The sequence below is a fragment of the Euprymna scolopes genome, chromosome 10, assembly GCF_053919585.1.
Source record: "Euprymna scolopes isolate OS-2025 chromosome 10, ASM5391958v1, whole genome shotgun sequence".
Taxonomy (NCBI): domain Eukaryota; kingdom Metazoa; phylum Mollusca; class Cephalopoda; order Sepiida; family Sepiolidae; genus Euprymna; species Euprymna scolopes.
In genome coordinates, this window is record NC_136491.1 from 48,846,737 (window position 1) to 48,871,512 (window position 24,776).

The following is a 24,776-nucleotide window of genomic DNA, read 5'->3' on the forward strand; positions in this document are numbered from 1 at the left end:
GAACCGATATCTAAAATTTCAATTGTTTATACCCAAAATTGGCGGAGGAGTTTGGTAGAGTTCTCAAAGGTCAAATCGTTGAACTTTTCCCCCTTAAAAGCCAAATTTCTGGCCGAAAACGGATTACAAAAATTTTTCCAAATCTCAATACCCTGTATATCAAATTTCGAGTCTGTAGACTGAAAATTGACAGAGTTATTGTGTAAGGAAATGTACACAGACAGACACTTTCACTTTTAAAGATATATAGATTTTACATATATTTTACATATTGATGGAATGGCCTTTCATTTTAATTTATTTAATCTGTTGGCCATGGATTTATTAATTTTCTAATGTCATCACGTGAAACTGTTGCTATGTTAATTATGATTGTGTTCCAGTATTTTGCTTGATTGTCTATGTTTGCTTCTTTTGTATGACATTTTTTGACAGTTGTTCATAGGTTTTAATCAAAGCATAATCTTCTCTCCTGATGAATCGGTTACACTCAAACCAACAAAGATTCCATTTACTGTTCATTTTCTTTTTAATTTCCAGAGATTTGTGGGTCTGGAAGAAATTTGAAGACAATCCAATCTTGTGGGATGTTCTTGACAATTTTGCACGAAGTGAGTAACATTGTCTGTTGTAACGTTGTGGTGTGTGCATTTTCTTTTTTTTTTACAGATGCCACTTACAAATGTTCTTAATACGGTTATGCAGAATATTTGTTTGCATTGTTATGTGTCCTGGTGCCATTATCTTTATTGGCATGCTATGGTACATTAAACTAAAAAAAACTTGTTTTCTTTGATCAGCAAATTTTTCTCCCACTTTCAGGAGTATTTTCCTCCGCAAATGAAGACCCGAAAACAAAAAGGATTTGCTTTTATTGCTGATGTATGTTAATATTATCTTACTCCACCATCCATTTCTTCATATACAATGGTTGCTGCATTCTTTCTTTACACAAAAAAAAGAAACGTTTGTTTTCTGATTCAATTACAAAGTTTCATAACTCTCAACCTCCTGTGTACAATTTTTTTTCTCAGATGTTTACTATATCTTTAAACTACAAGTCTATATACTTTATAGTATATATTATACTACTACTACTAATGGTAATAATATATTCTACTTACCATATTTGACAAAAATGCACATCAATTTTTTGGTTTAAACTGCACATGTCCAGCGAATGGTTTTCAATTTGTAATATCATGGCTTCATAAATTTGTACTTGCAATGTCATTCATTCTGGCAGTTGGGTTGAGTCTTATTTTTATCTGGCATGCATAACATCTCTGACCACAACAACTCTAAATCAAAACATAGATTCCATGAACAAAGCTTCTTTCTTAGAACTGCATGCCTGTGGAACTCTGTTCCGTCTGCCTGCTTCCCTCCTGACTACAACTTGGATGTCTTCAAGTCCAACATAAACAAATTCCTGATGAACCGCCCCCTTAAGTAGACACTTTAAATATCCGTACTGTACTTACAATAACCCTTATCCCTAAGTGGCTTCCGGGCCTTGATAAGTGTAAAAAAAAAAAAAAGCCTTGTCTGTGATGATCATGGATAGGTTTGCATGAACTACCTAGCCACTCACAGTTCCAAAGACGAAGAACTTGTTGATCAGAGAACGTGCATTTGCTATGGAAAAATATGGTAGTATTTACCTTAAGGAAAGGATCCAAATCCTACTCTGGATTCATAATTAAAGTGTCCAAACCTTTGCTTTCACATCCAGAGAATGGGAGTTTTGTCTGGTGAGCGATGTTATCTAGCCTATTAATCACTTTATAAGGCATCAGAAGCACTTGCTGTCCAGCTTAGGTATATTGGATAACGTTTGTAGAAGATAGACTACACCTCTACTGTGTTGTAAGAAAAAGAAAGCATTGTAGGGACAAATCTGCAGCAAATTTCCTGCACATTTTCTAGCAAAGCGAAACAATGGAATCATGATGAAAGTTTAACAAAATATGTGAATATGTCATGTAGGAATTCTGACATGCAGGTTAACTTGAGGGTTTGTTTAATAAAAGATGTTTTTTTATGGTAAGGAAATAGGTGGGTCTTGTACATTACATTAATTTTCATGTACAACCACCAACTCACCAACTCATTTGTTTAAGGACATGCATCGTTAAAGTACGGTAGAAAAATTTGAGCATGAAAAGTATTATGGTTAAGCTTAAACATGAAAAAGTAAAGGACTAGTTGTTAAAACTGGAAAAGAAAAGGACAAGATATTTTAGTAAAAAAATATAATAAATTTATAGCTTAAAATATTGCAGCATTAAGAATTGATTATATAATGTTATGAATTGAATTTACAAAAAAATTCTTAATGCTGCAATATTTTAAGTTATAAATTTATTTTTTTACTAAAATATCTTTTCTTTTCCAGTTCCAACAACTTGTCCTTTACTTTTCCATGTTTAAGCTTAACCATATTACTTTTAATGCTTGCATTTTTCTATTGTTATGCATGATTGTTCCAGGCATCTAGTAAATTCACTTGTTCTTTGTTTAATTTCAGTCTTATTTTTTTCCCTAGGCGCATCTCCTCATGGAGCTCTGAGGTGGGTAGGGAGCATAGCTAATGAAATGCAAAAAATTTACATATGGCACTTAACAACAAACCTCAAGCCATTGCAAGTAAAGTCATGAAATACAGTAAAAGACCATATCCAAATCTGATGCGTATACAGACACAGTGAAATGTAGAAAATAACCACTTACTATCCAACATACATAGTTCTTAAGTCGGTGGATGAAAACGCATCACTAAACTCTCACCCTTCATAATAGAAAAATATCTCCCTGCGAACGTGCCTCCAAAATCAATGAAAACAACTCATAACATTACGTTGATAGTAAAGAGTCACTATAAAGAAAAACGATCAAGAAATGAAAACTAACACCTGCATCTTCACATTTAACTCTTCCAAATATCCAACCCAAATTAAGATCAGGTGCATAATAACTAAAGTGGAAATCTACAGCCCTAGTCCACTTCGATGTTACACCTGTCAAAAGTTTGGGCACCACGAGAACTGGTGTAACAGAAAGAAAATATGTAAAAATTGTGAAACGGATAGATCCGACCACCAGGATGTCACCTGCCAACAACTGAAATGCGTACACTGCCAAGACATATTCAGCTAACTCAAGATTCTGTGAAGCATGGAAGGAAGAAAGACAATGACAATTAAACACACCCAGAACATCTCCTTCCCAGAAGCCCAAAAAATTATTGAGACTTTCTATACAGCCCACCTTTACTCAAGAGTAACTCAACCACTGCAAACTATTTCCAATTCTGAATGTTAAAAATGTGATCTCATAAAAAAACTGGCAAATATGAATTCAAACAAACTCCTAACCTTTGTAAAAGAACTACAGACCTCCACCCAAGTCTAAACAATCCCCACCCTAAAATTCTACCTACACAACAAAAAAAAATATTCGAGCAACAATTAACACTATCACAAGACTCACTGCAAGAAAAATCAACACGTAATACCCAAATCCCTCCAAAATCAAGACAAACAAGTGCTCCACGAAAACAATCTTGCTGTACGAAAACCACACAAACACAAATTCCAGTTTAAACAATCCTTACCCAAATCTAAACATCATGACAATCCATGTTAACAATCCCAATCAAGACACAAACAAGAAACAAAAACTACAAACGTAACGCCTGAATTCAGCAACAGGTATAGCACACTAGAAAAAATGGAATTGGAAGAAATTCATCTAAACATACAAACAAATCTCATAGAACAGAAGATTCTCAAAAACACAAGACCTGACCCTAAACCATAGGTCACATGGTAATGGAAAAAACAAAACATAATACAATGCAACTGTAGGCATATAAAACCTAACTATGAGGAAATAAAATGCAAGCTACAACCCGGACACAATATGCTTGCAAGAAACTTTACTCCAAATATAACCCTATAGGCTTCATCATCCATCGCCGGGAGCAGAGTAGGGCCGCACCTTAAAAGTACCGCCCACTCCTGATGACTCAAGGTTACATTTTTAAAAATAAAACTTTTTAAATAAATTCAATAACTTTTCATCTGGACCTTTCAAGCCTCCAAAGGCCTCTTATCTTCAAAACTTTTCAAAAGTTTCCGAGTCTTTAAACTGACTAAGACTTCTTCATAACTTTGTCTCGTGGTTTGATCGTCCAGTGGTTATCTTTAGTCTTTGCTCTTTCTTGACTCTGTCTAGCGGTTAACTCGACTTTGTCAACATTTCGTCTAGTTTTTATCTTTGTCTTCATCTTTTCTTCGTCAAGTGGTTAGGACCTTAATATCTATGCCAGACGTTCACTCGTTGCTGGAACTCATTGTTTTTCTACTCGAACACACAACTCGTGCATGACACCTAATTCCATGTGGCAGTTCTGCTCTCATGATGGCTGGTCAATAACCCTACCACAAGGGTCCTTTGGCTAGCCGCCTGTTGTTGGACATTGAAAATGAGGTCCTCTTCCACAGGCAGGTGCGTCGCTCTCCTTAGATGCAGCTTGAACATCAATCTGGGGAAGAATTCATTTCACAACAGCAGGCAAACAACAAAGAATCACAAAGGCAGTCTTTTCAGTAACAATAATTATTTAGAAGTTTTTTTTTTTTTTTTTTTACAAGGGTGTCACCACTTATCAAGGCCGGAAAGCAGGAAAACGGAAAAAAGTTATTCAAAATTGTTACAGATATAGTCTCATATAAGAACGTGAACTTTGGGGTCTTTCTAAACTTGGGGAATACGACTAACTTCTGGGTGCAGGATTATGATTGTTGAAATTAACTTTTTCACCCAGGTTGCCGAACGCAAACACATGTCCATCGACCAGGATCTGAAATCTTCAACTCTCACTCACACTCCCTAACGAACTGACTCAAACTGGCCAAAAAGACACTTTTTATTATCTCTGTAACTTCTAATTTATGTCCCTTCTTCTATTTGGGGCTTTGTCTTTCTTCCTCTCTCTCTCTCTCCATCTCTGTCTCTCTCCGTCTTCCTCTCTTTCCCTCTCTTTGAGTCCATTCCTTCTCTTCTCTCTCTGTCTCTCCTCCTCTCTCTTTGTTTATCCAAATAATCTTGTCGATGGGGAAAAAATGGCCAATGACTCTGTTGGGTGGCCATATCAAGCCAAAAACAAAAAGACTCCCTCTTTTCTTATCTATCTCTTCAATCTGTCATTTATAAATACCCACGCCATTTTTACACTCTCTAGGAAAGACATTCATGTCACCAATAATTACGATAACCCAATTCTCACCAAAGATAAAATTCCCATCATTTTTCGAGCAATGTGACATCTCCTCTACTCAGATCACCCGGACATTGACCGCTTCCTGACCCAACAAGCAAGACAACCCAACGTTTTCTGGATTTACAATCTTGTCACACAAGAAACAGATAAATATTAAGTTGAATTAGAATTGGACACACATACTTAACACCTGCCTACCTGCTTGAAGGAAAAAGAGTGCCTTTGTGTACCTGCTGCAATCAAATACTCTCAGTCATCATATGCTGATTGACTGCAAAAAGTATAAGAACATTCGCAGGAAAGGCTATCACTAACAACCCTTGCACAGTTATTCAAAGAAGTACCTGCCCCTCAAATAATTGAGTAGTTGAAGAAAAAATAGAATATTTGAAACTCGTATAAAATAAAATTTGACAACAATAACATTAAGCAAACTATTACTAATCTAAACTTTAATCTGACAAATTAACTTTCAGATTGTACAAACTATACACATATATAAACCATATCTGGCATAAAATGACCCACTGTGGTTGATTTGCCATAAAACCAAACGTCTCCTCCTCCTCCTCCTCCTCCATAAAAATTCTATGTTGGAATTAGTTTTTTAAGTCAAAATACTATAAAATGTAAGAATTTTAGTTGATCGTTTAAATAATTCATATGGTATTACTGTAAGAAACTTTAATGTAATTAGACCCTTCATAGCCCAAAGAAAGATCCAGGCTGTACTTGATATCCGTACATCTAAATAACATAACATTAATGCAGGTGGCCTTCAGAGATCAATTCTTTTGCCCTACTCCTGAATTTTCCTAAGCAACTTCTGAGATGCACATATTTGCTGATGACACCATTGTTTATTCTCAACATGTGGGCAAAGCAAATGCACACATATCCAACATAATTGGCTGAATCCTTAGAGAATGACCGCCAGTTTGTGGTCGAATGGGGAACATAAATGGCTAGTAATATTTAATGCTAGTAAGACAAACCGCCTTTACTTTGACAATTAGAAAAGAACTTTTTCAATTACTGATTGCCATAGCTAATAGCACCCTATCTGAGTGTTCATCATTCAAACTCCTAGGTCTTACATTCAGAGGTAACATGAATTGGAACAAATGCGTAGAAGATATTGCCAAAAAGGAAAAAAAAAGTGAACTTCTACTGTGCAAGGAAACTTCTGTCACCTGCCAGTAACTTATGTCTACAAAACTACCATTCATCCATGAATGGAGTATTGTTGTCGCAGGTAGGATGGTGCACCAACCACTAGCCTCTCTCTCTCTCTTCAACAATGACCAAAAAAGAGTATTAATCTAATTGGTTTTACACTATCTACCAAGCTGTAGCCCCTGTCTCATCACTGTAATGTTACATCTTGTGTTTGTTTTACAAGTACTTTAATGAAATATACTCCAACAAACTTACAGCAGTGGTGCTCCCTCAACATAAACACCACCAAACAACTCGACAATCAGAAATCTCATTCCTTTCACTATAGACATCCCCAGATGTTGGAAAACTTTCTACTCTAATGGATTCTTTCCTTGGATTGCTAGATTTTGGAATTCCTTCCCTTCGCACGGTTTCCCTGATTATACTGACATGTAGAAATTGAAATGTACTGTGAACAAACATCTTGCAGCACACCTCCCCACTTAGGATGTTTCATGTAAGATTACCTCCTAATTCACAGTAGTGTCTTACCTCTCAGTGTCAATGTGAATTGTTTTGGGCGAATAAAGCGTAGAAAAAAAATGTGAAAGTATAATATTCATTGTTGAAGTTATTTGTAACTATATTTTTCAGTCAAAATTATTCCACTTAAAAACAATTTTTTTGGAATTTGTAAAACTGATCTATTATTGTTTTACCCTTTTTTTTTTCCTGCTTGTAATTATCAGTCAATAACTTTCTCAGCAAAACCTTTTTGTAATTAAAGTAATTTAAAAAAAAAATCAGTTATCATCTGCTTCTTTGCTTATATCTAACAGTACAAATGCTACTTCTATGGTGAGTTTAGATGAATTACATTACATGACCAGGCAGAATTATATAACTATTACTGCAAATAATGTAGGATACTATTGCTACTATATCTATAAAATAGTATGGGTAATGCTTTTGTTTTTTGTTTTTATTACAGAATTTCAAAGATATTAATGATTTTCTTTTCTTTATTTTCTTCCTAGGCAGTTCAGTTCTATTTTATTGTTCCCCTCTTTTACGATCGCTCGTAGCAACGCTGATGAATTATTATGAGAGTTGTCGCGTGACAAATGCCAGTGATGCTCCAAAGTACCTGACAGCTGCTTGTAAGGTCATCAATTACATGAGGAAGGTGAGAAAATGGTTACCTGCGCCGTCTAAATTCTTTTCGCATGTATAGTCAATCTTTTATTTCTTTTCTTCCTTTACAAAATTAATAGGATTGGAAAGGATGGGGATTGCACAACCCTGGAAAGTTGCTTTTGCGACTCACTAATACTCAACAGTTTGTAAGAGATTTGAAATACTTATGCTGAGAATGTGTTAAAAAGTGTTTAATATTACTTGGAAGAGGAGACCTGCAATTAGTCTTAGCTACATAAAAATCAGGGGAGGAGAAATGCTTGTCATAAAAAGACTATTTTCACCAGAAAGTCTCTGAAACAGATATTAAATATGATGATGCTAATTATATTTTCATTAAATATGATGATACTAATTATATTTTTTATTAAATATGATGATACTAATTATATTTTTCATTAAATATGATGATGCTAATTATATTTTCATTAAATATGATGATGCTAATTATATTTTCATTAAATATGATGATACTAATTATATTTTTATTAAATATGATGATACTAATTATATTTTCATTAAATATGATGATACTAATTATATTTTCATTAAATATGATGATACTAATTATATTTTTTATTAAATATGATGATACTAATTATATTTTTATTAAATATAATGCTAATTAAAATTTCATTAAATATGATGATGCTAATTATATTTTCATTAAATATGATGTTAATTATATTTTCATTAAATATGATGATACTAATTATATTTTTTATTAAATATAATGCTAATTAAAATTTCATTAAATATGATGATGCTAATTAAAATTTCATTGAATATGATGCTAATTAAAATTTTATTAAATATGATGATGCTAATTAAAATTTTGTTAAATATTAGCGGGGGGGGGGGGGGTGATGCCTGGGTGTTTGAAGGTGTGTGTGGTGTTAAATAAAAAAGAACCCGGGGTGGGGGATCGAACCCGAAGCCCTGAGGCGAAGTTTGAAAATAAAATCGGCCAGCCAGAATAAGTTAGTGAAAGATGTTTGAATTTGACAGGTGCACGGCCGGAAGTCGTCGAGCGTTATGACGACGACGACGTAGGTTTGTTTGTTATAAGCGAAGTAAAAACAGAAAACAACGTTAACACTAAGCGAGAAAAAAAAACCCTAAAAAAAAAACTAACGTAAGGCAAATGAACGATGAAAACAGAAAAACGAGCACATGAAAAATGGCTTAAATAAGCCTGTTTTGATATTAAAATTAAAAAAATTGAAAAAAAAAACATCTCACACCATGATTCGAACCCAAAACGTCTAGATAATGAACCAACTGAGCTAAGGCAACGTTCACGAAATTTGTTCGGTTTCTCAACTATTTAAAGTAAATCAGGTCATGACGTCATCTGACGCATGCGTAGAATCGGTCATTGTCACGAGAGGATCGTTTTTGTTGACCCCCCCCCCCCCCTGTCGAAAATTGTCGATTTTGGGGTGAAAAAGTTAACGTTTTTGGCCAATTTTTCAATATTTTTCGAGCAAAGGATGGAGCTTCGATGTGATACCGAGTTTTTGAATTTTCGTCGCGTCTGTCAAAAGTTTTTAGCAGACATCCAAACATACACACAAACCTACATACATACATGCATACGTACTTTTCGCTTTTATATATATAGATGATGTTAATTAAAATTTCATTGATGATGATAGTAACTATATTTTTCATTAGATATGATCTATAGACACTGATTTAGCAAAATTGTCTTAATTTCAATTTAAGATTCTTTAAGCTCTTTAACTTAAATGATCTTAAATTAAAGCAATTTTGCTAAATCAGTAAAATTTATAATTTTTGTAAATTTTAGTCATTTTTGAGAATCAGTATCATATAATAGAATTAATAAAAATTAGAATAAGAATTTTAGACATAAGGTTTACCATCATTATATTTTGATTTTGTTATTAAATAACTGATATAAATGTGATGCGAAACTGGTCTGTTTTTGGAGTTAATTTTCTCCATCGTATTGTTCTAGTGTATGTCTGTATATACGAGAGACGTTTTAAAATTAATGCCTTCTATTTTTTTGGTCCGGCGGAATGGTTCAGAGGGGATTGCAAACTGCAATGCTATAATGACTGAATGTATGCATTCATGACCTGAAAGTTTCACCTTTCTGTTGCAAATATTGACAGTGTGAGATTCTAAGAAAGCAATACCTGTCATGAATGTATGTCAGAATCAGAGATACGTCATTGAATTCCTGGTAGAAGTCATTGAGAATAGTTATGACTTTATAGAAAAATACCTTCTGGAGCACAAACGATTACTCATTTTAATGGTACTACTCCCGTCTTCGTAGCTCTTCAAATTTTGAGTAAAAAAATAGGAGGCTTTACTTTTGGAACGACCCTCGTGTATATGTATGTATGTATGTGTAATATATATATATATATATATATATATATAAACTTGTCTGTGTAGAATGGTATCTTCCAAACTGTTGGTTAATTAATTAGTTAATTATTAACCTTTGATAGTTAATTATGAATTAAATAAAAAAAATATACCTTGTTTGTTTCAAATAAAATTCACATGAGAAGTTTTATCGATGGTTGATAAAAAGATAAATTAACACGTAGCATGTTATAGTTTTAACTGACACAGAGAGACCATCTGTCTTTATTTACATGATCAGACGACGAGAACGAAAACACGTATTCACTCGTTTTATAGACAAAGAGAAGATAACTCCAAGTTACTCAGACACTTAAATAACATGTCAGCAAAAACCCAGACAAGGGGAGGCAACTCTTTACATCGTTCAAGAGAAATAACATTTGCAGTCTTCACAATATCAAAACCCGAGTAACATTGACAAATTTCCAATACCACCCCTTAATGTAAATAAGGTTTTAAGTCGGTTTTCACAAGTTGTCTTCTCACATTTTATTTTTCCCAGGCGTTATCTACTTCTCTGTAACTCCTTGAAAAGTTTCTTTGTTTTTATGACCTTAGAGATTTAACAAAAACTTTCAAGTTTCAGAATGTGCATAGCAATTAGTCCTTTTGTGCCAAGGTTAGCTGTTTCTCTTTCAGATCTGCAACCATTTGGAAACTGGCTCCTATTTATTTGCCTCCCCACGAGGGTAGAGTTAAACACAAGGTTGGAAAATTCAGCTTCCGAAAAGTGGTACTTGCATAGGAACAAAAATAAAAATTGTCTCCGCCATAAAGGATTTCTCCTCAATTGATCAAGGACAGAAAAGGTGAAGTGTAGCATAAAAACAGAAACTACACTGTGATCTTAACCAGAAGGCCAGGAAATGCAAAATATTTTGAAACTTGTTTCACAACTCCAGAAAGGCAACTGCACAGAATTCTGTTTTTCTGTTAAATCACTGAACCTGCAAACCTGTTCCATTGCTTCTCAAGCAATGAGATAATTACTATTATTATATCAGATATTACATATGAGATGCATTGGAGAAAAATATCAGGAATGTGGTAGACTTGATTTAATTCAGATTTTCATTTTTAAGAAAAGGAAAATGTGTCATAGTGGTTTGCATCAAATGCGATAATTTTTTACACCAATTTTTAAAACTGCTGCAAACTCCTTTTGTTAGAACATCGGTTATCAAAGTACTTAACTTCAATATCACTTCTAGCACTAGTGGATTATTAGTTTTCACAACGAGAAGGTCACAGGTACATTCAACTTTGATTCATTGGCAAGGTTAGGGGTAAGAATGCGGTTGCGTGGTGTTGCACTAATGCCTCGACCCCGGCCTCTACACGACCGTTTGTTGGCCTTTGTCTTTTCTCCAACTTTGGTTTGCTTTAGTTCTCTATTCCTTTTGGATCCGAGGGTGGGGTTGCCTCTTTGATAGTCATCTCTTTTGCCTTGGTCAAAGACCACTGCCAATTTGACCAGCTGGTTGACGATTTAGTTCTTGACGTTTGCCTGATGAACCTTCCTCAAAATTTTGTGGAAATTTTTTTTCATATCTCATTCTCTCTTCCTTTCAACTGAGGGAGATTTCTGCTGATTAATTTGTTCTTTGTCATTCTCTTTTGGCTTTCCGTTCCATATACTGGCAACGTTCTCTACTAGTCATAGATATTGACTTCTCCGTTTTTGACTGAGGTGCTAAATCAATAAAAACCTTTTTCTCTCGTGCAATTTTCATTGTGGTTTTCACATTTAAAAAATCACTTTCATAAACATCTTTATGCCCAATTCTGAGACGTTGAGTATTTCAGCTTCTACCAGATTTTGGAAATGAGGAACAATGATGTTTTCCATCCAATTATGTTTTCCATTTGGTCTACAAAAGCTAATATCCTCTTTTGTGTTATTGCGTGAGCAAGTAGTTGTTCCACGGGCTACTTCCTTTATTTCATTGCAGTTCAAATAGTACACGTTTCCAACTTTTGAACCTGCAGCTATTATTTTCTAGTTGTCCAAAATTTTACAACATGGCTCAGTAAATATGCAGGTCTTCCCAGATTTAGTAGCTCTCGACCCACTTAACAAATTGTAACATAATTTGGGAACGTATTGAGTCACATACAAATTGCAGCTTTTGTATTTCCATTTTGGTACACGCACATCTAATTCTATTTTTCTTATTCCTAATACTTTAACTGAGAATCCGTCACCAAGGGTTATTTTTTTCTGTCACAGAAAGGAATTAATAAATTTCTTCATATCATAGCACATGTGACGCGTAGCACCAGAGTCCACAATCCAGTTTGTAATTTTATTGTTAGACAATGCATTGTGTGAGAAAAATCTGACAATATTTGAATTATCTTGCATTTTCATAGTGAAGTATGCTTTTTTTTTTTTTTTTTTTATCATTCAGCTTCAAATTCTCCTCAGTATCTTCACCAAGCAGTTGACAATCATGTTTAATATGTCCAGTTTTTCCACTTGGGTTCCCTTCTGCTGACATGGTGTTTTGATGTCATGGCTTTCAATTCGGCATTATTATTATTCCCTTTCTTCAATTTTAGATTCTTCACGTAATAGCTGGTCAGTTACTAAGATCCACTTAGGGACCTCTTGATTAGCTTTGAGTACTGTCACCTACATGTAAGAATGTGGAAGTGTAGCTAGGAGATGCACAACAACTCTGTCCTCTTCGTTTATCAAATCACCAATGACTGCCAACTCATCAAATATCTCGACCATCATTTTGAGGTGTTTGTTAACAGTCCCCCTCTTTTAATTTTAGGGAATATAAATGTTTTTTTAATGCGCTAATTTGTTAGCCCATGTTTTCTTTCGAAATTGATTAGCCAATTTCTTTCAAATGATCATGGAGTCAGTAGGATTTCCAATTAAATATAAGTGATGTTTTCACTACGAGAATGATTGTGACTAACGCATGGTCTCTCCTTAGCATATATGTTCTGTGCGTTTGTACATCAAAACTCTTTTGGCGAGAAGATTCTGTTACATCCACAATACCCCAGACACCATCTTTCATTGAAGCCGTTTTTTGCATTGAACTTTCCATGTTGCATAATTCATTCCATCAAGTAGGGGCACGAGAATGCTAAGCTTTGCATCCATAATTATTATCTAATATATAAATCTCACCTGTCTGTTAGTGTGTATGTATGTTTGTTTGTATGTCTGCCTAAAACTTTCAACTGAGGCGACGGATTTTCACGAAATTGGTATCATTTTGAAGATCAACCCTTTGGACGACAAATATTGAAAAATTAGCCAAATACATTTATTCCTTCATCCTCAACTGGGCACTTTTCTACGAAGGAGGGGTCACTGTTTTCGCCTATATTTTCAAAAGTCATTGCCTCTTTTCAATTGTCTCGCCTTAATTTAAACCTATGTCACTTCCAGTTTTGCGATGGGTGAAATGGTTAATACTTCATGTTTTTTAGTTTTTTTTCACTTTCTTTTCCTCCTTTTACGTATGAGCTCGAGCCTGCCTACCTACTACCGCTTTTTTTTTTTTTTTGCTCAACCAACACCCTTACACACACCTTCACTTTCTTTTCCGTCTTCGCGTGACAGGTCCGAGCCTGCCTGCTACTACAAGTTTTTTTCTCAACACACATCTACAAACGCCTGAGCAACGCTGGCCACTCAGGCTAGTTTGTTATAACCAACGAAAACTTTTTTGTGTATCGCATCAAAAATTCCAGATGGTCAAAACAATAAAATGTTTAAATTTTTTCTTTTTGGTTAATTTTTTTTTTCCTTTTTGTTATTGTCGATATGTTAATGCTGGGCACATAACCTTTGTTGGTTAATTAGTTATTAGCCATTAATAGTTATGAATTAAATAAAAAAAAAAAACATATCTTGTTTGTCTATATATATATATATATATATATATAGACAAACAAGATATGTTTTTTTTAATTTAATTTAATTAAAGCAAAAATGTGTGTATGTATGTTCGCTTTTTGTATGTCTGCAAAAGGCTTTTTTCATCGGCCTTCTCGGTAGGCTCACTCCTTAAAACTTTTTATATCCCGTCTAAATCGTAATATCTACGACTTAAGAATGGGGGTCGCGTGTGTATTTAATTTGCCCGACTTTTACCAGCTCGCCGCGTTTTTGAAAAGCGAATGATAGGGCGGGGGAAACAATAACTGGCTTGCAACGTAAAACTAGGTCAAACATCACGCCACTTCCTTGCACCTGTATATTTCACTTTATAACCTTAATTTAACGCGCTTATCAATTCCTCTCCTTTCGTGGCCGAGATGGTTAGGTGGCTGGCTTTTTTTTTTCTTTCTTTTCCACCTTTGCGTCAAGGCTTTGGGGTTCAATCCTACCTTTTTACTAAAACTTTTTTTTTATTTTTACCTCCAAACACCCGGCCAACGTTTTTTTTTTTTCAACACACACACACCTCCAAACACCCGGGCAACGCCGGGTATCTAGTTTCAAATAAAATCCACTAGTTTTATATACAAAGAGAAGATAACTCCAAGGTCCTCAAACGCTTAAATAACATGACATCACAAATGCAGACAAGGGGAGGCAACTCTTTACATGGTTCCAGATAGATGGCTGTCAATTTTTTGTCTAGAGATTTGAAACTTGATATATAGGGAACTTGGACATATGGAACAAATTCAATATAGCTTTTAGTCAGTAAAAATAGCTGCTAAGAGTTCAAAATTAAAAAAAAAATAAAATAGGGATTTGACAGGCATAAATGTGTACCTTGTATGCATAATTTTTGAAATCTTGATATCCACCTGTTGTTAATTCAGAATAAGACTGGAGTGCTAAATATGTTTTGGTTTTGATTCTAACTGATGGCAACCAAGTCATATTTTCTGTTTTAACTTTTGGGTACAATATAATAATCAATTGAGAATTGACTCTATAATAATGAATACAAAATCTGAAAAAAATTAAGATTTAAGTGTATTTTATGACTGAACAATACTGAGTGGCATGCAGTGTCAAGTTGTCTTGTTTGTGATATAATCCGTAAATCTAAAAGTGTCCTGGCAAGATATTCAGGGATTCATAGTGTTGCAAATATCTGCAGTGGAAAATCTGTAAAATGCTGAATATCCCATTGTGGGAGCATATATATATAACATATACCATAAAGAAGAGTTGGACACAAGTCATACGCCATCTATTATGACTATGTAATTTTTACAGTTGCGCACCTAGAAAACGGAGCTGTTAAACCTGATATGGTGATATGGGACAAGAGGTAGAAAGTAGCAACCCTAGTTAAAGTAAGTATCCCTAACAATGCTGGCCTTAACAGAGCTGAGAAGGAGAAGATATTGAAATACCAAGATCTTATTTACGACAGGAAAAAAAACTGGAATCTTAAGATCTCCACCATTCCAGTACTGATAGAAGCAAGTAGGCTTATGAAAAAGAATTTCAAAAATGACCTGTTTTAATTTAATTTAATTTCAAAAAACATTATCTTATTTTATTTTTATTTTAATACGTAATTATTTTATTTTTATTATATTATTGACGTTATTTAAATTTTTAATAATTTATCTTATTTTATTATTTATTGATGTTTTTTTTATTGATTAATCTTATTTATTGATGTTTTTTTATTGATTCATCTTATTATTTATGGATTTTTTTTATTGATTAATCGTATTATTTATTGATTTTTTATTGATTAATCCTTTTCCTTAATTTTTATTTATTAATTTATTTTTTCAGAGCAATTTACTGTCGCCACCGTTGTGCTATATTGGAGAACTCGTACCTGTCGTCAAATCATATGAACTTTACTTATTATTACAGACTGTCTGGCGATATATGAAGGTTAGTTAAATAAATGTAATGCACGAGGCACTTATTTTTTAGACCCTTATTGTTGCAGTAAATTTATTGGTTCATATCCAGAATTCCCCCTAAAAAACAAAACTAAAGAAAATATGTATGATGTATCTACCCATGATGGCACAAAAATATATTCCAAAAATCACCTGAATTGATCATGTGATTTTATTGGTCTCCGACAAAGGACCTAGTAATTCACTCCTGTTTGTTTACACTTTTCTCGATAACCATACGTTGAATTTTTTTTTTAAATTTTGCACAAACATTAGTCATAGTGAAAGTAAATTTTTGCCAGAACAAATTTTCTGAGATAACTCTGCCGCATTATAGTCGTAAAATTGCCTCCAAATCGTTTATTTGTTCATTTGTTTGCACTTTTCTCAATAACCACACCTTGGATTCTTTGAAAAATTTGCATGAACATTAATCATTGTGAAAATAAATTCTTCACCCGTGGAGGGAGGCCCTGCATGCTCAGCTTGTTTAAAAGAAAAAAAAAAAACACAATTTTTTGAGTAACCAAAAAAACCGTCTTGTCCACCATTTTTAAAAACAGTCATCAAATGAAGGGAGATAACTCGACAATAACGAAAACTTGTTGGATTTATGTTGCCTACAAATTTCTATTAATCGCTTGAAAATTATTTTCATTATAAAAGTAAAACAACTTGATCAGTTTACCTGATTTTTGGATTATATTTTCGTTTCGTCGTGGGTGCATACATCATACAGACTTTTATTTTATTTTCGGTTTTTGATATACGAGGAATTCTAGACATGAATCTATTTTATTTTATTTTCTAGCAATATTAGGGTAAGCAGATTATAATTTAAGGTGAAAAAAAAAACAACTAAAGTATAAGTGCCCCCCCCCCCCCCGGTGATCATTATTACTTAAATAATGTAAATAACTATGGTTAAGTCTGATATTTTGAAAAAATGCTATCTTTTCAAATTTGAACCAGGCGAGGAAAATTGCCCCCAAATCGTTTCTTATTGTAGGGGGCACAATAAAATTCCTGGTGTCATTAGTGTTTGTTTCACGTATGCAGTCATTAATATTAACTATTGGCTGAGTAAAAACTATTCAAGGAAATTTAAGATATTCACAAGATATTAATATTGGAAGAAATTTAAATAATCTGGGAAACACAATATTTTCCTGGAGTATTAATAAAACTTCTTGACCATCTATTGATCTGTTAACTTATTTTAAAAATCTATTATTCTAGCAATAAATATATATATATATATATATATATATATATATATGGAATTGTTTAATAAAGCAAATTTTTATAATATTTCTTTTTTTTTTTTTTTTTTTTTTTTTCACTTTTTGGAGGAAAAAAAATTGGTGGTGTTCCAGAATTCTCATGTTAAAAAACAAAAAATTCAAATTTTGTATGATGTACGTATTCATGATGGAACAAAAAGATCAATCCAAAAATCATGTAAATTAAGTAGTTTGATTTTTGTAAAGAAAATGTTTTTTAAACGCTTTTAAGTTATTTATGGGAAATCGTAGGCATTACAAAGTTGATCCCAACTTTGATTTAAATTATTGGAGTTATCTACCCTTGTTTCTTCAAAATGGCGATCAGACAATCCCTTTTTTGTTTACTAATAAATTTTTTTTTTTTTAGTTAAAAATAAAACTACTTAATTTACATAATTTTTGGAATATGACGTTTTCGTTCTGTCACAAGTATGTACACCATAGAGATTGTTTTATTTCTGTATTTTCATATAGTGGGAATTCTGGACAAGAATCAAAATGTTTTTAAAACTATCGTTATAAATGCCATAAATTATTTGGAATGTTTAAATTAAATTATTCTCCTTCTTTTCTCTTCTAAAGCCATTAATCCAAATGTTTCTTATCTTTCTCTATGACTATCGTTTTTTTTTTTTTTTTTTTTTTTTTTCCATTTTTATTTCTTCTTAATATGATTTCCAATCACAATATTACATTCCAATTTTGTCTCTATGCTCTGAAACCTAGGCTTTATTATAATATACAATCTGGGGTTTTAAGTTTTGATTCAGTTTTCTTAAAATGTGAAAAGTTGTAAATTGACCAACCCCTCCCTTTTTTATTTTGTAATTTTCCATAATTTTCAAATCAATTATTCTTTTTTTTTTTCTTTTTAGGAAAATCCCCCTGTAAATAACCTTGACCACCAGAAAAAAGGTGAGCTTTTATGCTTAACAATAGTTTTATTCACATTTTCTGTAATTTTTTTTACAGAAGTTACTAATTTGTCAATAGCTTGTAGGTTTTATTGGATTGAAAAAAATCTTGATTATTAACAGGAAATTGTTTCAGTTAATTAAAGCTATGTTTCGCAGGATGTTTATGCCCACGTTTGAGAGATTTTTCTTTTTTCATGAAAAATCTTGAATAAGAGATTAATTCCGACTCCCACTCAATATAAGCGTTGTGTAAATTTGAATTGAATTTGTAAGCTTAAGCTTAAGCCAATAAAATGCAGAATTTGTTTTCAAAAATATTTAAAAAAATTTAAATCTAGTTTTGTTAGAACAAATCATCCTGAGGCATAAAAACAGTTGATTCTGCTTTTTTAAATGTTTTTTTAAAAAAATGAAACAAAATCGCCGTTGTATTGGTTTCTTAAACTTTCAGATTCCGAAAATAAAATATATTTATAAGTTAATTTACAATGGAATATTATGAAAATAAAATATGTTTATAAGTTAATTTACAATGGAATATTATAAAAATAAAATATGTTTATAAGTTAATTTACAATGGAATATTATAAAAATAAAATATGTTTATAAGTTAATTTACAATGGAATATTATAAAAATAAAATATGTTTATAAGTTAATTTACAATGGAATATTATAAAAATAAAATATGTTTATAAGTTAATTTACAATGGAATATTATAAAAATAAAATATGTTTATAAGTTAATTTACAATGGAATATTATAAAAATAAAATATGTTTATAAGTTAATTTACAATGGAATATTATAAAAATAAAATATGTTTATAAGTTAATTTACAATGGAATATTATAAAAATAAAATATGTTTATAAGTTAATTTACAATGGAATATTATAAAAATAAAATATGTTTATAAGTTAATTTACAATGGAATATTATAAAAATAAAATATGTTTATAAGTTAATTTACAATGGAATATTATAAAAATAAAATATGTTTATAAGTTAATTTACAATGGAATATTATAAAAATAAAATATGTTTATAAGTTAATTTACAATGGAATATTATAAAAATAAAATATGTTTATAAGTTAATTTACAATGGAATATTATAAAAATAAAATATGTTTATAAGTTAATTTACAATGGAATATTATAAAAATAAAATATGTTTATAAGTTAATTTACAATGGAATATTATAAAAATAAAATATGTTTATAAGTTAATTTACAATGGAATATTATAAAAATAAAATATGTTTATAAGTTAATTTACAATGGAATATTATAAAAATAAAATATGTTTATAAGTTAATTTACAATGGAATATTATAAAAATAAAATATGTTTATAAGTTAATTTACAATGGAATATTATAAAAATAAAATATGTTTATAAGTTAATTTACAATGGAATATTATAAAAATAAAATATGTTTATAAGTTAATTTACAATGGAATATTATAAAAATAAAATATGTTTATAAGTTAATTTACAATGGAATATTATGAAAATAAAATATGTTTATAAGTTAATTTACAATGGAATATTATAAAAATAAAATATGTTTATAAGTTAATTTACAATGGAATATTATAAAAATAAAATATGTTTATAAGTTAATTTACAATGGAATATTATAAAAATAAAATATGTTTATAAGTTAATTTACAATGGAATATTATAAAAATAAAATATGTTTATAAGTTAATTTACAATGGAATATTATAAAAATAAAATATGTTTATAAGTTAATTTACAATGGAATATTATAAAAATAAAATATGTTTATAAGTTAATTTACAATGGAATATTATAAAAATAAAATATGTTTATAAGTTAATTTACAATGGAATATTATAAAAATAAAATATGTTTATAAGTTAATTTACAATGGAATATTATAAAAATAAAATATGTTTATAAGTTAATTTACAATGGAATATTATAAAAATAAAATATGTTTATAAGTTAATTTACAATGGAATATTATAAAAATAAAATATGTTTATAAGTTAATTTACAATGGAATATTATAAAAATAAAATATGTTTATAAGTTAATTTACAATGGAATATTATAAAAATAAAATATGTTTATAAGTTAATTTACAATGGAATATTATAAAAATAAAATATGTTTATAAGTTAATTTACAATGGAATATTATAAAAATAAAATATGTTTATAAGTTAATTTACAATGGAATATTATAAAAATAAAATATGTTTATAAGTTAATTTACAATGGAATATTATAAAAATAAAATATGTTTATAAGTTAATTTACAATGGAATATTATAAAAATAAAATATGTTTATAAGTTAATTTACAATGGAATATTATAAAAATAAAATATGTTTATAAGTTAATTTACAATGGAATATTATAAAAATAAAATATGTTTATAAGTTAATTTACAATGGAATATTATAAAAATAAAATATGTTTATAAGTTAATTTACAATGGAATATTATAAAAATAAAATATGTTTATAAGTTAATTTACAATGGAATATTATAAAAATAAAATATGTTTATAAGTTAATTTACAATGGAATATTATAAAAATAAAATATGTTTATAAGTTAATTTACAATGGAATATTATAAAAATAAAATATGTTTATAAGTTAATTTACAATGGAATATTATAAAAATAAAATATGTTTATAAGTTAATTTACAATGGAATATTATAAAAATAAAATATGTTTATAAGTTAATTTACAATGGAATATTATAAAAATAAAATATGTTTATAAGTTAATTTACAATGGAATATTATAAAAATAAAATATGTTTATAAGTTAATTTACAATGGAATATTATAAAAATAAAATATGTTTATAAGTTAATTTACAATGGAATATTATAAAAATAAAATATGTTTATAAGTTAATTTACAATGGAATATTATAAAAATAAAATATGTTTATAAGTTAATTTACAATGGAATATTATAAAAATAAAATATGTTTATAAGTTAATTTACAATGGAATATTATAAAAATAAAATATGTTTATAAGTTAATTTACAATGGAATATTATAAAAATAAAATATGTTTATAAGTTAATTTACAATGGAATATTATAAAAATAAAATATGTTTATAAGTTAATTTACAATGGAATATTATAAAAATAAAATATGTTTATAAGTTAATTTACAATGGAATATTATAAAAATAAAATATGTTTATAAGTTAATTTACAATGGAATATTATAAAAATAAAATATGTTTATAAGTTAATTTACAATGGAATATTATAAAAATAAAATATGTTTATAAGTTAATTTACAATGGAATATTATAAAAATAAAATATGTTTATAAGTTAATTTACAATGGAATATTATAAAAATAAAATATGTTTATAAGTTAATTTACAATGGAATATTATAAAAATAAAATATGTTTATAAGTTAATTTACAATGGAATATTATAAAAATAAAATATGTTTATAAGTTAATTTACAATGGAATATTATAAAAATAAAATATGTTTATAAGTTAATTTACAATGGAATATTATAAAAATAAAATATGTTTATAAGTTAATTTACAATGGAATATTATAAAAATAAAATATGTTTATAAGTTAATTTACAATGGAATATTATAAAAATAAAATATGTTTATAAGTTAATTTACAATGGAATATTATAAAAATAAAATATGTTTATAAGTTAATTTACAATGGAATATTATAAAAATAAAATATGTTTATAAGTTAATTTACAATGGAATATTATAAAAATAAAATATGTTTATAAGTTAATTTACAATGGAATATTATAAAAATAAAATATGTTTATAAGTTAATTTACAATGGAATATTATAAAAATAAAATATGTTTATAAGTTAATTTACAATGGAATATTATAAAAATAAAATATGTTTATAAGTTAATTTACAATGGAATATTATAAAAATAAAATATGTTTATAAGTTAATTTACAATGGAATATTATAAAAATAAAATATGTTTATAAGTTAATTTACAATGGAATATTATGAAAATAAACAAATATTTATTTGTTTAAAATTAATATTTCGGAGATATATGCCATTCTCAGAATTTTATATATATATATTTTTTTTCCTCGCCATGATGTTAAATTGGAGAAAAACTGTAAAAAGTCTGCCTTTTGATTTGTCTACGATGTTATTTTGAAATGCCGGAAGAAAACACTTTGCATGCATGATATGAAAGTCAGAGTTGTATTTTCTATGATAGAAGCGTTGTTTGAATTTAAAAATAAAATGTTTATCAGCTAAATTACAATGCAATATTAGCTTTATCTTGTGACACCATGCTACGAGTAAGGAAAAAATGCACAAACTCTTTTCATGCCTGATGATGACCTGTATCATTGAAACTAAGTTGATTTAAAACATCTATAATATAAATCTCACCTGTCTGTTTAAATGTATGTATGTATATGTCTGCCTAAAACTTTCGATGTAGGTGATGAATTTTCATGAGATCGGTATCGTTTTGAAGCTCAGCCCTTCAGATGACAAATATTGAAAAATTAGCTAAAAACATTAATTCCTTCACCCTCAACTAGGCACTTTTCTACTGGGAGGGGTTGCTTTTTTTTTTCTGCTGATATTTTCGAAAGTCATCCTCTCTTTTCAATTGACTAGCCTTAATTTAAACCTTTGCCACTTCCGGTTTGGCGATGGATGCAACGGCAAAGACGTCACATTTTTTTTTTTTTCACATTCTTTTTCTCCTTCACGGTGCGGGTTTGAGCCTTCCCGCCTACTACCACTTTTTTTTTTTTGCTCAACACAAACCTTCAAACACCTGGCTAGCTTTTAATAAATCTTTAGTTAAAAAAAATTGCATTGTATTGGCTTTTTGAACTTAGAAATTTCAATAATAAATATTTTCTTTCAGGATTAAGGTTATTTATTTAATTATTTATATTTTTTGATCGATTCGAAATAATGGAAGAAATATTTTTTCAAGAATTATGTGGCCATATATATTATTTTTTTTCATAGGAATGGTATATAATAATATTTTATCTATATCTATCTATATATATATATGGAGTTCATATGCACAACAACTCAAGTCTGCATGTATAGGATAACGTGAGTTGCGTCATGATATACATGTTTACATGGAGGTGAGGGAGGGAGACATCAGGTGAAGGTTTAAATTTAGGAAGGCATAATAATTTTAAAGGATACAGTGTCTCTGCAGTTCATAACTGATCCAGACAGTTTGTTCCATGCTTCTCTGTGCAGGTGAGGAGTGGGGGGGGGGGTCCAAAAATTATGGGAGTTGTGCTGTTTCTGACCCAGCAATCGAAAAGGTGTTCCAGGTTGTTGTTAGCAAAATAGTAAATACCCACAAAATTATTAACCAAGTCAGTTACTAGATGTTTGAGCTACACTGAATCCAAGTCCACGGAAGCAAGGCTTTCAGTGTATGGCAAATGTCTGCTGGAGAGTATTAGCCTCGGAACTAGCCGCTGGTCTTTGTTACTGTCCCCAAAGCACGTAAATTAATCAATTACTTTTATTTTTAAATAAGAAAATTAAATTTTGTAAGTATCCAAAAAGTGATTTTCACCTGCCATTTTGAAAAAAAAAAATCTTAAACAAGAAAGATAAGTCAATAATAATTCAAACTTACTATATTTATGTTGTAATTCCTATGAATTTTCAGGATTCACTTATAATTGATTTTCTTTATAAAAATAAAAATACTTGATCAATTTATGTGAATTTTTGAATATGATATTTTCATTTTGTCACAGGTACATTCATCATAGGGATTTTTCTTTATTTTAGTTTTTAATATCAGAATTCTAGACAAGAACTGAGAAATGTTGTTTCATTGTATGACTTTAAATAAAAATTATCTTGACATAGCTGTACACTATTATATCTGTGTACACTTTGCTTTTTGGAACATGATTTGAAAAATGATTTAAATTGTATCTTTTGTATGTTTTTTTTTTCTTCTAATCATAAAATTCTTAACTGTTTTTCAGTTTGTGATCCGAAATTTTCTACAGTCATCCGCTCCGTCTTACACACCAACATTGCCCAGATGGGACCAATGTATAAACGTTTCTTTGACGGTGTTCCCGTTCCCACCCCATCTGCTGCGAACTTAAACACCACCACCATCATCACGACATCATCAGCCCCATCGACCGCCTCCCCCACAACTCAAACACTCTCATCCTCTGTTTCTCCTCCTCCTGAGAAAATGATTGTTGATAAATGAACAATAAACCATTCCATTTTTTTTTGTTTGTTGTTGTATTTGATTCCAAATATTCATGTGTGCGCATGTACATATTTCTTCCTTCTTGTGTGAGAATAAGAGTTTGAAGTTGTGTGCGTGTCTAACATTAAATGAATCTTTTTTGTTTTTAGTATTTATGATTAACTAGCGAGGGGTACCCGGCGTTGCCCGGGTGTTTGGAGGTGTGTGTGGTTTTGGTTAAATCAAAACTCCAGGGGGGGGGGGGGATTAAAATAAAAAAAAGTTTTGGTAGGTAAGTATGAGGATCGAACCCGAACCCTTGAGGCAAAGTTGGAAATTAAAGTGTGAAAAACAAAAACGTGCGACGTTAACCATTGCGCCACCGCGACATACTGACAGAAACACGTTTGAATTTATTTAATT

General features: G+C 30.0%; 1 protein-coding gene across 1 annotated transcript in view; it reads left to right on the plus strand.

The window, feature by feature from the left end:
* LOC145285989 (integrator complex subunit 5-like) overlaps positions 1-24,392 on the plus strand; it is a gene marked incomplete at its 5' end in the record, with an annotated part of 61,852 nt that extends 37,460 nt beyond the window's left edge. Inside the window, 5 exon segments of the mRNA XM_080134580.1 lie at positions 541-611; positions 7,486-7,634; positions 15,795-15,899; positions 18,072-18,111; positions 24,133-24,392. Coding sequence (XP_079990706.1) covers positions 541-611; positions 7,486-7,634; positions 15,795-15,899; positions 18,072-18,111; positions 24,133-24,371 — 604 coding nt within the window.
* Between the last annotated feature and the right edge of the window lie 384 nt (positions 24,393-24,776).